This window comes from Thamnophis sirtalis, unplaced genomic scaffold, assembly GCF_051295495.1.
Source record: "Thamnophis sirtalis isolate CommonGarterSnake01/CBP01778 unplaced genomic scaffold, rThaSir2_p1.2 scaffold_11, whole genome shotgun sequence".
Classification (NCBI taxonomy): domain Eukaryota; kingdom Metazoa; phylum Chordata; class Lepidosauria; order Squamata; family Natricidae; genus Thamnophis; species Thamnophis sirtalis.
The window spans coordinates 52,307,817-52,322,934 of record NW_028261391.1 but is presented as its reverse complement, the minus strand read 5'-3'; the positions used below and the strand labels follow the sequence as shown (position 1 = coordinate 52,322,934).

The window sequence follows — 15,118 nt, the reverse complement described above, 5'->3', positions numbered from 1 at the left end:
TTCTTGTCCCTTCTCACAACATTTTTCCAAACTTAGCAAATCTCTTTTGTAAATCCAATGTAGAAAAGTTATCTAGTTCACTCTTTTGGTTTATTATTTTTACATCTCTTTTGAGTTATTAAGATGGCAGCTGGTTTTATTTGTATAACCATTGTAGCATATTTTTCCATATCATTCCTGAAGCTTGTCATTTTTTAATCCAACTTCAGATTGATCTCAGTCTTGCCCAGTAAAACTTGTTCCTCTTTCATAATGTATAAGTATAGTCTGTCTATAATGGCAGACCTTTCCCTGTCCAGAGAAGAATTGCAAACAGTAAATCCATTTACCAGATCTTCATTCCACCATAGTCATCAGTGGAGTCCTTCGGGATTGGGCGGCATACAAATCCATTAAAATTAAAATTAAAATTCAATTCATCAGCTCTCCTCTTAGGGAAGTTACATTCAATTTGCCATTTCTTCCCTGGAACCAGAATGCAAATCTTGGTTTGGTCATTAAAAGGATGAAATTGATCAAGGTATTTGATTAGTCATAAAATGATCACTTCTCATGTTAAAAAGTAGATTAGAAATATCTCAAATCACTTTCCCAAAAGTATCAGCTATTTATTTAAGAAAACTGGTTACCCTCATTGATGTCTCCAGAATATAGCTTCATTTGTATATTATAACATGCATTTACTAAATGTATTAAAATGGTACTAACAATATCACAACAAATTGAATTAACATCTCTAAATCATTGCACAGCCTTCACTGTTTCATTAATCAACTGCACTGGGAAATTAAGCAGATAAGTTCTTATCAAAACTATTGGAAATTGTGTTATAATTGTAGGATTCAGAATACACAAAGGACATGAAAATACAGAGACAGAAAACACTTATGACCATAAGGCTTGGCCCAACTAGATTGTGGCTTTTATATGATACCTATTACTTAGCTGTAACAAGTGTTTTGGCAGAGAAGCCCTCGTGCACCAAATTTAACAAAGTGATACATATATTATCTGAATATATGTGGGTGGGTGTGTTTGAGTGTGGCACCTCAAATGTTGACTGTCTAGTGGCTGCCTAGACAAGCCACTATAGTTTTCTTGGCACAATGCTTTAGTTGCTCTATCCACTGATTTTTACCCCAAACCATCAGTAATCAATAATAGATTTTAAAAAATAAATAAATAAATTAGGGATTAATTGGTTGACCTATCAACCATTTTGGGGGGGGGGAAGTAGGAGGGGTTGTATCTCTTGATGGCAATCTAGTAGCCATCTAAATTTGTGTAGGTACTAGATATGCATTACTGAGAAGCTGAAGTTTGACAAATAATTTAACTATTGGTGACCATAGTGGGAGTTATAAAATATCCTAGGAATAGTTACATGGTATCGCTCATATGGTATTATTCTAGAGGCATTTATTTGCTTAGCCATTGGAGTTCACCAGGTGAATTTGGGCAGGTTAATTGTTTCTTGAGGTCCTAAAAATGACATTTTCATGTATTTTTTTTTCACATTTCTGACCCCCCCCCCCAATCTCCCTCAAAGAGAATTCTAGTGGATTGATTGATTGAATGAATGAATGATTGAATGAACACTGAAATATTCCATATTAGATGATCAGATAACTCCTTTTAATTAAATATTTTGTTTATTCCTAGTAACATTACAATGTTTGTTTTTCTTCTCTCAGGTCTAAAATGGGTACCAGCAAAGATCCAGACATACTCCACATGGAGGCAAAAACACTGGATGGCCGTAAGTGCTGTGACTACCTCTTTATCATTTTATCAGAATATAATTATGTAGTCTACTAGCGTTCAGCTGAACATAGGATTGCATTAGGAAGATCCAGTGGATACTTTTATGATTATTGTCAGTCTGATCATGTAATAAACATTTTCAAATAAATAGAAATTCAATATAACATTCTAAAATGCAAAACAATATTTACAGAAGTAGGAAAGATTTGCAATTTGTGAAAAACTGCAAAAAGGCATAAAATGAAACATACATAATTCATAATATATTTTTCTAGTGGGGCTTCATATGATTTGCTAAAAGATAAAATCTTCAAGGTTTTGACTCTTGGTTTATCTGTAACAAACTAGCTCTTAATTTTGAATAAGTGGAATGAAGGGGGGTAATATTGTATTTATTCTAATCTTCAATTTACTCTTCCTTTGATTTAGGAAAAGTTAATGAAAAGATAAATTGTTTGCTTTCATTCAAAACTCTTCAGCTTTGACCATTTAATCTATAGCCTACAATTTCCCTAATAGCTTAATTTTTGTATTTATATGCTCACACTATATATCCTATATATATTGCTCAGATATTGATTATTCTGATGATGTTTTCCTTAGTTCATGGATAGCTTTTGTTAAAAGCATGTCTCTGACAAAAAGTATTGTTCCATTGAATTAATTTCCAGATCAGAGTTGGTGATGAAAATAACTAAGAAGGTTAATTTAGCAGGAAGAGTTATTTAGCTTTTTTCAATTATAGCTGGGTAAAGATTTTAATATTTTGAATTTCAAATGTCATTGTTAATTGTGCTTTTTTATTTGTCTATAATATGGGTATCTACAACTCGATTGTGTCACATGATATCACATGATGTATCACAATGTTTTTGTCTTTGCAGAGCCAGGGTAGGCATGGCATACATATGATGCATTCGGCCTGCAGGCCATCAGTTTGACACCCCTGCTCTAAAACACACACACACACAAACACACACACACACACACACACACACACACACACATGTACTTTAAGATGGAATGTAATTTATTAGGTCACATTCTGCCATTCATTCCCTAAGTATCCAGTCAATTAAAAAAAAAAGTATATTAATATTGTACATAGTGTCAATGATCCAACTAATAAACCCAACCAATTCAGCACTCCGAGATTAGCATCTTTCTCAAATAACTGTTTTATTAGTATACCATTTCGACACGCATGAAAACAAAACCAGCTCTAACTATTTCCCAAATTTTCAATATAATTAAAGAATTGACAAAGGTCACATTGTTCAATTATGTGTTCTGGTATCTGCAAACCTCCCAAAAATGGCCCGTTTTTCACGAAAATGTACCCATTTTTTAAAAAAAGGCATGAATAGCCTTGGGGGGGGCTTGCAGAGTGCTCCTCAAAGGTGGGGGGGCCAAAAACGAGCAAAAATTGGCCCCATTTGTCACAAAAACGAGCTCGTTTCTTGTAAAAAAACACATGCATAGCCTTATGGAAGCTTATAGAGTGCTGCTGGGGGATGGGGGGCAAAAATCGGCCGTTTTTGCTCATTTCTGCCCTCCCCAGCCCCCAGGAGCTCTCTGAAAGCCTCCATAAGGGTATGCACAGCCATTTTGATGAAAGGTTGGGGCTTCAGGAGGCAAAAAAATGCTATATTTGATGTATAAGATGCACTCAGATTTTCATCCTTTTTTTTTTTTAGGAAAAAAGGTGCGTCTTATACTCCGAAACATATGGTATCTTAAAACAGTAGTAGAAAACAGACTGATGTAATAAAGGATGCTTTCAATGTACACATATATGGATTACTTTAACATATATACTTTTATGGGAAAATCTGAACTGAAGGCATACAATTGAATAAGGTGATGAAACTATTAAAAAGACTAATCCACAACATCTTGGGTTATTTAAAGCCTAAATCTTGAAATACATCTGCTCTTTATATTCATACAAAAACTATTTGCCCTAAATAAGCCATACTAATATGAATCAGTGTTATAATAGTATGAGGAAGATGCTCTGTCAGCATAACCAGAATTTAATTCAATAAAAAATTTTTTAACAGAGCTGCCCCCAGAGTTCTGGTTCGTATATCTACTTAACATCTATAGATATCTCTTTTTTCAGGCAAGAAAAAAGCAGGGAGGGACCCAGACGGTTAGATCCTTCTTTGTAGTTTGCAGTTGTTGTTTTTTTGGCTGTAAACGGAGAAGGAGGATCACCTCAAGCTGAGTCATTTACTCCGGCCAGATCTTCTCAGCTGTCTTTTTTTCAGCTCAAGGCGAGGAACCCCCCCCCTCAGGACATTCTTTTGAAACTAAGCCATTGAAAATAAATACGAGCAGAGACCAAACCTGTGAATTTTTCTTTATTTATTTTTCCTATCAAAATACCAGCTTCAATGTTATAAAAAACTCCTTTGTTTAATTGTTTTTAAAATGGTGACTTTTTAGCTTCCGCATTTGCTATAACGATATATCTCCAATTTCCTGGCACAGAATCAAAGGAATAACTTCTCACAATTTAATTAGCTCCCTTGAAGATTTTTTCTTATCAACCTCTAAAAATTTACTGAAATTACTTTATTTGAAACTAACGCGAGCAGAGACTTTGTTTGCTTCCTTTCTATAATGGCACCGAAATCAAGATTGGGGAGACGTCTTCTTAGCAATACATCTCAGGCATTTGCTACAAGGTCGCAGCCCTTGCCTTCTACGCCCCCTACTGGAGATTTGTTAACGAAAGAATTTCTTTTTGAGATTCTTAAAGAATTTAGAGAGGAGATGAAGCAACTTATTACAGACTTATGTGATAAGCTTGATACCAAGATTGCTCAAACAAAGGAGGATATGGTCGGACTTGTAACTGTACTGACAGATTATGTTGCTGGAATGGAAGATAAGTTGGAGCTCCTGGAGGAAGCCAACACCAACCTGACATCTAAAATTGAAGTGCTGCAACAGAAAGTTGAAAACGCAGAAAAACAACTTGTTATGACAAACTACAAAAAGATGGAGCTTGCATTAAGAGTTAGGGGATTGCGTGAAAACGAACAGGAGAACTTGAAACAGATTTTTTCAGAGGCTTTCAGTCGTTTGGTGGGAAGTCCGGGACTCAACTTTGATTGGCAGATCCAAAAAATCTACCGTCATAATTCGTGGGTGGCGAAACAGAGACAGCTTCCGAGAGATGTAGTTATATATTTTGCTACAAGAGAATCCAGAAATGCGATATTACAAGAGTTTTATAATACCAGGCTGCGAATTGACGGACAGGACTTGATTGTTTTCAAGGAAATACCATCCCAAATGTTAAGAGCCAGGAGAGACTATGCTTTTTTAGTTAAAGAACTCAGAAATCGTCAAATACAGTATAGATGGGATGCGCCATTTGGTATTATAATTACATTCGGTGAGCAAAAATATCGTCTCAACTCTGTATGGGAAGCCCGAGATTTTTATTATAAGACCCTAAAGGCGGGACATCCTGAACCACCTGGACCCAGAGAAAGACAAAGAGAAGGACAAGAGAAACAACAAAACACACAATCACAAGACAGGAAGTATCGCTTTCCCCTCCCGGAAGAGCAGAGGACCAGAGAACAAGGACCTAGCCGTGCTCCTAGACGAATGGAAAATAAGGTGGATCGCAGCAACATCTATGATTATCAGCCATTGATTAAGGAGATATCTACGAAACCATTATAAAAGAGAAAGTAAACATTTTGCTATATCAAACAGCTCAAAAACGACATAACTTTTCTCTTAAGAAAATTATATTAAATTAACTGATCCAAAATATTTGCTTAACTTTGAACTTGGCCAATATTTTGTGACTTTTGTTTTGCATAAAATGGTATAGTTGTATACCGATGAAGAGACATTTAGGCTGAAAGAACTGATGCTGATCTCTTTGGAAGATATATTGTATGGGATCTAAAAAGACTTGATGGATAATTTTGAATTTTTATATAAATTACTGATGATTTACTTCCCAGGGTGAGGAGGGCGGAGATCGTGGTGATTTTCCTGGATCGCGGCCCAGTTCGGATGGAGTTGGGAGGTGTGGTGTAGACGGCAGGGTAGTAGAGGTCGAATGAGAGCTTATTTTGAGATGGAAATTTTATTGATGTTTGTAAAAATTGTTATCTGAATATACTGTTTGGAAGGATACATCCAGGGAGTTTGCAGGAGATTTAGGCGGAGCATATATGAGAGGAGTACGGATGAATATAAAACATATGTATGTGTATGTATATGTGTGTGTATATATATATATGCATATATATGTGTGTGTGTATGTGTATATATATGTATATGGATACGGACAGAGGCAGGGACGAGAAGAGCTGGAAGAGGAAATCGAGAGAAGAATTCGAGATGTGTTTAAATTGTGTCATAGAGGAAGGAGGCATAAAAGGGATAAATTAAGGGTTTAACAGACAGATATTTAGATAAAGAGATAAGGCCTCTAGCTAGAGAAGAATTCTACTTGGTTAACTTACTTGGTTTTAACATAGTCTGAAAACCTGCAAGTAATTAATTAATTGAGATTAGGACTGTTCAACTTTTTGTAGTGATAAGAAGCTGAGCTCAAAGCAGAGAGTTTATTGACTTTTTTTCTTTCTTATTCTTCTTTTCTTTTACTCTTTTTTTTTTCTTTTAACTTTTAACTTACTTGGTTTTAATATACTCCAGACTGTGTTTGATAAAAAGTTATACCGGGTATGGGATCTGGGAAGTCGGAAGGGGGGAAGGGAGGGGGGATCATAGGGGGGAGGGGGGGAGGGGGAAAATATAGTTTATGTCAATTTTTAAAACAATAAGAACGCACTTGTATACTGTTGCTTTTTTCTTTCTTTTATAAAATAAGAAGCCGAATACATTGATGAATAGTAGAAATACACCGAAGTGAGGAGTAGAGGGAAAGAAGAGGGAGGGGCAGATAGGGAGTGAGAGGGGAATGGAAGGAGGGTGAGATGGAAGGGAGGGGGAGAAAGGAATGTTAGAGGGGGAGGGGAAGTAGAAGAGGGGAATGTTGAAGGGGAGAAAGGAAAGTTGGAGGGGGGAGAAAGAAAGGGTGTATGGAGGGTTGAAGCGTTATGTTGGTTTTGTATTTTGGAATATAAGAAGAGTTATGTTTATTGCTTAATGTTATATGGCCTCAATCTTGCACAGAATATATCTGATTATATAAAATGAAAATGAATAAAATATTTTAAAATGAATAATTTTTTTTGAAATGGTCATTGGGACCACAAGATCCAAACCAACATCTAGCATTTCAGATTTCTTTGGGATCATTAAATATCAGAGAATGTACTGAATAAACATCCCTTTACTCTAAAATATCTCAGATTATTTCTCAAAGTTCACTACACATCTCCTTCAGCTATCCAACACTAAATTAGCCCATTGTGACCCTTCTTAATTCAGTTTTTATTTTGGCCAGTGTAATGTGCAAATAAATGAACTTTGGCAATTCCATCTACAGTAACCTTATCAGTGAAGCAATCCATATCTATTTTTGTAATCAGGACGCAATAATCTTTTCCTAACAATATTTTCTATTGGGTGTCACAAATAACTTGCTCATACTATTCTCTTCTGTGGAGGTTGAGGGCAACAGGTTGCAGGTTGCAAGTAACAAATGTGGTCGTGTATTTTAATAGAGTAATAGAGTTAACTAGGCAACCAGCCTCATCCATATATTTCAGTTTTTCTAAGAGATAGAAGCAAAACTGTACTGCATTGCATTAAATAACCATTAAATAACCAAGAGCCGAGGTGGCGCAGTGGTTAAATGCAGCAAGGCAGGCTACTTCAGCTGACTGCAGTTCTGCAGTTCGGCTGTTCAAATCTCAGCCTTCCATCCTTCCGAGGTGGGTAAAATGAGGACCCGGATACATAGAGGCCATTTTTTTAGGATCTAAATGCCATCTATAAAACATCTTTAAAAAGTTTTCTCTCAAATTTTGGGCTTGTGTAAATTTTACATTTCTTACCCAAATCTTTTCCCATGTATCCAATATTATTGGTTCTTCAAAATTTTGTGCCCACTTTATCATACAGTCTTTAACTAATTCTGATTCTGAATCCATTTCTATTAATACCTTATATAATCTCTTTATATGCATTGGACTTTGATCCCTAATTTGTTTTAGTAAATTATCCTCATTTTGCATAAAACCGATTTTTTTATCTTTTTTCCATCTGGCCTGTAACTGGCCATACTGAAACCATGTTTGAATTGCCTTTTCCTGTTTTAGTACATTCAAGGGTTTTAATTGTAATACACCACTTTCTAAGGTGAGAAGCTTCTGTATGTAATTACATCCTGTTTTTGTACTATAGTTTTGTACTATATTTATATTTTCTATTGCGAATTGCCCACATAGGTATCTTATTATTTAGTTTGTATTGATATTTTAACCAGACCCGCAGTAGAGCATTCCTTAAAATGTGAAGACTCTTGCAATATCGAATTCCTCATATCTCTCGTGGCAAAATACACCACAATGTCTCTTGGGAGACATGTCCTAGCGAGCCAGGAATTAACATGATATATCTTATCAATCTGCCAATCAAAAATCCCTCCTGACCGTCCCATCAATTGATCAAAGGCTTCTGAAAAAATCTGCTTCAAATTTTCTTGGTTTTTCTCTTTGAGGCCTCTTATCCTTAAGGCAAATTCCATCTGTCTATACTGCAACATTAAAATTTCATTTTCTGCATCACCAACATCCATTTTCGTTACCAGATTAATATTGGAATCATTAAGATCTTCCAATTTATCTTCAATTCCTGAAACATAGCCTGATAGGCATTTAAAAGTGTCTAAAATATTGTCTCTAATTTGTTGATTGCGAATCTGAACCAAATTCATAACTTCTTTTAACAATTCCTTATTGGCAACAGATATCTTTTCCTGTATTTTAATTTCCATCGCAGATGCATGATTTTTTAAAGCCTTGGCTAAGGCCACACTTAGTTCTTTTTGCAGTATTTCTCAGGTCAAAGGCTCCCCTGTGGGGGTAGGAGGGGATTTGGGGGGGAGTAGTAACTGTAATTTAGTTCCAGGAGCAGGTGAATTACCAGCGCTCTTTGAGGCTATCTTTTGCTGCTTAGAGGCCATTTCACATTTAATCTTCTCCACCCAATTACTAAATCCAGGCAAGCCGCTTGTCCAGCAATTACTATTTAGTTTAGTAATAAATCACTACTGATTTAATGATCTTTAAATGTTGTGGGCTCCGTAAAAGTCTGTAGCATCAGAGCCTGACTCCGCCTACAAAGCTGTTCGGCGCCATTTTCTGTGTGTTTCTAGCAAGTAGTTAATCAGAAGGAATTCTTTAAAAAATGGAGTTAAAGTCTTAAAGTGTTAAAATACATACAATTAGAAGTTCTCCAGTATCAGTCTGCCCACATTGGGATCAGTAATAAATCAATCTTTGAGCTGAGGGTGGACGTATGCCTTCGTTCTGCAAAAAGGCAGAAGAAGTCCTTGACGCGGAGAATTCACTGTGTTGCCGGGCGGCTCACACACAGATTTATGTTCGGGGGGGAGTAAATGGAGCGCTACCCAAACACAGCTTCCTCACTTCCTCCTCCTCCTATGCCCGGAGAAGAGGTAATCAAACTGTCAAACAGTTGATGGATACTGTTTAGACAGCTTAACGCAGCCAAGGATCCGGAGCTGTTAAAAACAACAACTCCTCTCAGACCACGCCCATCCAGAAGTCCCCACCAGAGGATTCTCAATAGTAAAAGAATGCAGGGTATTTCTCAACATCAAAAGCCAAGGATGCAGGTGGTGGGTGGCTGTATTCTTCATGCGTCATTCAATAGAAGATGACTACGCATATTTCCTCCCCTATTCTAGTCTGGTATTATTATTTGATAGGAAATGAATATGTTTGCAAGCTCTGCTACAATTTTCCATGTTCTAGCTCTCTAATGCTAATGTCCTTTTCAAGAAATTGAAAAGGTTGGGCATTTCAGTAAACCAGACGTTTTCTTGGTTTAGCCATTTCATCTACACCAGGGCTGTCAAATGTGAGGCCCGCAGGCTGGATGCGTCACAGGCTGGCCATGCCCACACCTAATTTAGCAAAGGGGGCGAAAGTCATGATATGTCATGTAACAACACTGTGATGACGTGAGTTTGACACTCCTGATATACACTAACCTTATCAGTGAGACAACCCATATCTAATTTTGTGATCAGGATGCTGTATGTTTTTAGTGTTGCTGTGACAATCAAAGTAGCAGCTGTTGCTAGAGGTGTGCATGCTGGCAGTGAGGAACTTAACATCCCAATTATTAGTGGGAGGGAGAACATCTGTGCTAGAGAAGGAAATAAATTAATTTCAGATCTTAGTAATGAAATGTATTAATTGGCATGAATTAAGTGTAAGTGATTAGGTGCTTCCTGTGGCACTGGATAAATAAAATGTCCACAGGGGTTAACTATCAAAAGAATAATTGTTGCTACATGGCTTTCTAGTGAACCTACTTAAGGAAAAAAAGTTTATTGTAATAAGATTCTGAACACATTCCCAATATTTATATCATTGTTCTGAACTTTTCCTGTGGTTCTGCTCATGTGAAATCCTTTTAATACTCTGAAGTCTCAAGAAAGCAATATCAGCTTGCTTCTAATCACACACATATACAGAAAAAATGTGAAATTATATGATGCTGTTATAGTTATTTACTTGCATCTTAATTTCTGATTAGATATTATAATAATATAATATAACATAATGATATACTATATAATAATGTGGTCATCATTTGATGTATTTTATGGATAAGAACTTTATCAAAACTTACTAGGATATCTATTAACACAGATACTGTACATGGGCACATCAGGTGAGTATAATTGTGGAGGGCATAGAATGTATTCAGAATATTCATGTAACATAGTAACATTTAGCAAAGTCTTCAGTTATCATCATAATATAGAAAAAAAATATGGGGGGAAATATTTCTCCATCAAGCTGTATTATGCCATGTTCAGTGGAAATCTCTGGCAGAACTGACTGCTTAGGAAACTATTACTATGAACTATCTCTACGTCCAAAAGAACCTAAAATTTATAATTAGAAAGCTGCTTGACCTTAGGAGAGTTTTCATTTTGAATGAAAGAAAACACTGCAGTGGAGGAAGTTGTTTTTGAAATAGTTTTTAAATCTAATTTCTTCTTAGACAACTTTTTTTTTCTTTCAAAAATGTAGTCAACACATAGCCTTCAGAAATGTTCCGCAATAGTCCATCTATGTGTTACTATAGTCCAAAAGACAAAAGTCATCCATATTTCTGTTAACATTAAATATAACTTAGAAGTATTCCAAGTCCTAGGAGCTATATCTCTGTAAAAAAGGAAAGATACTGGAAAGGTCATTCAATTTCTAATATCTTGGGTAGCTTTATTCTCTGACTCTTGGTCTGTGTTTTTCAATTCTTTCTTGCTCCTATGAGGCAGCATGAAGATTCACATAGACTCAAGGAACCAATATTCACTAGAAAAAAACACAAACCCCATTCAAAATGGATTTAGGTTTTCATGCTGCCTTATAGGCCCATTTAGATCTTAGCTTAGTCTATTGACCCTGGCCAAATCTCTAGAGATAGGCTCAAGAAAAAAAGGAAATAATACAAAATACTCAGTATAAATTGCTGGAATAGAATTTTCCTGTTCCGATGATTTAAAGGAAAACAAGATATGTTCAGCCTGAAAAAAATATTTTTTTAAAAAAAATAGAGAAAGCAGGCAAAAGTATAAGACATGTCTACATGTACTTTTGTTATCTATTAATCTGATTTTTTTAAAAAAATCAGTTTGATTTGTTTTACTCTGTTACACACTTAAAGAAACTTAATTGGGGGTCTTTTTAAAATCCTCTAAAATCCACAAGAAAGCAAGAAAAAGTTTTGACTATTTATTGCACTTTGCTTTCCAATTGGCTATCATAACATAACTAATTTTTTTCAAGCAGTGATCTGTATATGAAATATTTAAGGACAGGTGGTCTTCAACTTACAACCACAACTGAGTCCAAAATGTCTGTTGCTGAGACAGTTGTTAAATGAGTTTTTCCCTTTTCCTGCCACAGATGTTAAGTGAAACACTGCAGTTATTAAGTTAGCAACATGGTTGTAAAGTTAATCTGGCCCCTCCATTGAAGGTGGCAAAAGGCAATTACTAGACCCCGGAGTACTGCCGCCATCATCAATATGAATCAGTTGCCCATCTGAAGGTTGACCACGGAGATGTTGCAATAATACGTGGGGAAAATGTTTGTCACTTTTTTCATTGCTATTGTAACTTCAAACAGTCACTAAATGAAAGGTTATAAATTGAGGACTTCCCATAAAAGATTATGAACGTTCAGAGCTGAAATCTTGTTATGTTTATATGTTTCTTTGTGTGCTTTCAGATGCACAGTACATCACCTGTAGGATGCAGAACTGCTCTGAAGCTGTAAGAAGCAAGCCTTTTCCTGGATATATTGATTCGGATTCTCTCATTGTCCAAGATGACTATGTATTTGTTCAGGTCTGAAACACTGATTGCAAATCATTTTTTCATTTATTTTTCAATGTTAAACTCCCTTCCCTAACAGAAGCAACAAAATAGCTTGAGAACAAGCTAATTCAGGGCATCACCAAAGTTTTTTTCCCCATTGGGATGCTAATTGTTTCCTTCTGCCTTTGGTTCAAGTACTTTGTTAACACAAGGGTCATGAGGGGTGAGGTCTGACATGTTCAAGGTGTATGGAAATAATCTATCTTGTCAGTCAGCTCTCCACATTGTCTATTCCAAAAATGTTCTCACATTTCAATGGGCTTTTAAGTTTGCATGCCAGAGTTCCCATATCACCATTACAACAGACCAATCAAGGTTTTCTTTTTTATTAGTTTGAAATGGGGCTAGATAGAGTCTCTCTTTAGAGATGGAATGGAGATGTAGAAAGAATACAGAAAGGGAATGCTTAATCAGGCATGATTGTCATGTGTGGGCTCCTATTATTGCGAAAAAGAAGAAAATGAGATATATTCAGCTCAGCTATGTTCCAGGTGAAAGCCAGAGAATATATCTGAATAGTTTTAAGTATCATTATCTTCCTGCTGCTACCCCCATCATAACAAGGAGGAAATAAAGTGCTGGCAAAGTGGAGATGAGATATAAATTATCTGTCTTTCAAGTATTTCCTTAGGCTAAGATTCCTGGCTTGCATCAGCAGATACATTTTGAAGCTGGATTGTCTATAACCAGGAGTTTTTAAGTGGGCTGAATATAGAAAATCCTGAATGTGTTACCAAATGCCATCAGCTGTACCACTCTAGACTCTAAGTTGTCTGAGTATATCATTTCCTTCCAAAAAGAATGTATATCAAACTCTTCTAAGGGTTAGATCAATACATTTCCTCATTTCTTTTCTTTCTAGAACAAGTCTGGTAATTTCTCCTACCATGGAAAATATAGAGAAAACTCTTTATTTGTGATTTCATTCATTGTTTCACACATCCATGATTAATAATAAGGCCTTAATGTACACATAACAGGTTTTATATATTCATAGTTTTGACTTCTAATTTTTTTTGTTTATTCATGGGTAAAAGAGAGACATGCATAGTGTATATTTTTAAGGGCTAAGATTAAATCACCCACTTGTGTATTTGTTCCCACTTATCATTCATTATAGCAGAAGGCTGCATGTGGCTTCTTCATTCTTCTCCTGTAGAAGCGTCCTGATCAAATGGTGATAATCATCTCATGCGGTGTGGCTCCTTTGCTTGCACAGCTCTTTCACAACCTTGGTAGAAGGACCTGTTGATTGTATACTATGCTGATTTCCAACTGCTTGTGTCCTAGTCCAGTTGCTATGAACACTCTGTTGGCAATGCTGGCACCCAGCAGCATGATTGAGAAATGCCCCCAATGAGATTAGAAAAGAACTGCAGGAGAAGCTGGCATGAGTAATATGAAGCAGACAAAGTGATCCTCTACATCACCAGTTGAAGAAATCATTCTGAGGAAGAAAATCAATTACCATGAGGAAGCCATGTGGAACCTCATAGCTGGACAAACCCAGAAAGATTAAGGAAGCAAAGAAAAAGATACATGAATAGAAGTACAGTTGATTGCTTTTCAAGAAAGAAGGAAGACATAAATCACTATAGGTTCTGAAACCTATACCCCGATTAAATTGTATAAAGGAAAATCCTTAAGTGAAGAGAAGCTGTTACAACCTCTACATGGTACAAAGTTAAATTCTGCCAATTTGAATGCATATTAGCTATTTATCTCTGTTTTGGAGTAAAAGTCCCCAAATTTGTCAGAACTGTAAACCAAACCATTCACTGCAAATGATCTGTTGAAAAAGCTAACTCACAGTGGAATAGATTCAAAATATAGTGTTACTTATGCAGCAATAATCAGCATGGGGGATTCTCAGAAGACTTTCCCTCCTCGATTCAAAATTATTATCTAAAATAGACAAACAAAAACATGCTAATAAGCCTGAAATGTTTTTGGAAGAAAGTGCTTTGGACTGTTCAAACAAAAATCTATAGCATATTCTGCTATAAACACACAGATAAATTGTGGGGGAAAGGTGAAAATACTCTATGTTGGAACTATTAAGCATAGGATGGGCTGCATTATTATTTGGAATTGTGTGATAGTAGTAACATAGGAAATAATATATATGAAAGGAAGAATGAATTCAACTATGTGTTTTCATATCCTAAAACTAAAGTCCCATAGTCAATGAAGAAATTGAAACAGTTGGGCATTTCAGTAAGACAGCAAAGGTAAAGGTAACACAAACAAAGATTTTGGTATGCCCTTCAGAGCCTCCCAATTTCAGTGCATCTGAAGTCAGGAAAATCTCAAACATGCAATAGCAATAGCAATAGCAGTAGACTTATATACCGCTTCATAGGCCTTTCAGGCCTCTCTAAGCAGTTTACAGAGAGTCAGCATATTGCCCCCAACAATCTGGGTCCTCATTTTACCCACCTCAGAAGGATGGAAGGCTGAGTCAACCCTGAGCCGGTGAGATTTGAACCGCTGAACTGCTGATCTAGCAGTAGCCTGCAGTGCTGCATTTAACCACTGCGCCACCTCGGCTCTTCAATATTTGCAAGGAGGCATAGACTATTTTTGAACTATAAGAGAGTGAAAGAGCCAGTTTGGTGTAGTGGTTAAGCCAATAGGTTAGGAATCAGGAGACCGTGAGCTCTGGTATTTCCTTAGGCACAAAATCAGCTGGGTGATCCTTTCTCTCAGCCCTAGGAAGAAGGCAATGGCAATCACTTCCAAAATCTTGCCAGGACACGCCCA

At 36.3% G+C, this 15,118-nt stretch overlaps 1 protein-coding gene across 3 annotated transcripts in view; it reads left to right on the top strand.

Moving 5' to 3' along the window:
* LOC106537730 (VPS10 domain-containing receptor SorCS1) overlaps positions 1-15,118 on the top strand; it is a 565,787-nt gene that overhangs the window by 430,016 nt on the left and 120,653 nt on the right. For all 3 annotated transcript variants that reach the window (XM_087725812.1, XM_087725810.1, XM_087725813.1), the window contains exons 6-7: positions 1,695-1,759; positions 12,207-12,325. In XM_087725812.1, the coding sequence (XP_087581938.1) occupies positions 1,695-1,759; positions 12,207-12,325 (184 nt within the window). The remainder of the gene's footprint in view (positions 1-1,694; positions 1,760-12,206; positions 12,326-15,118) is intronic.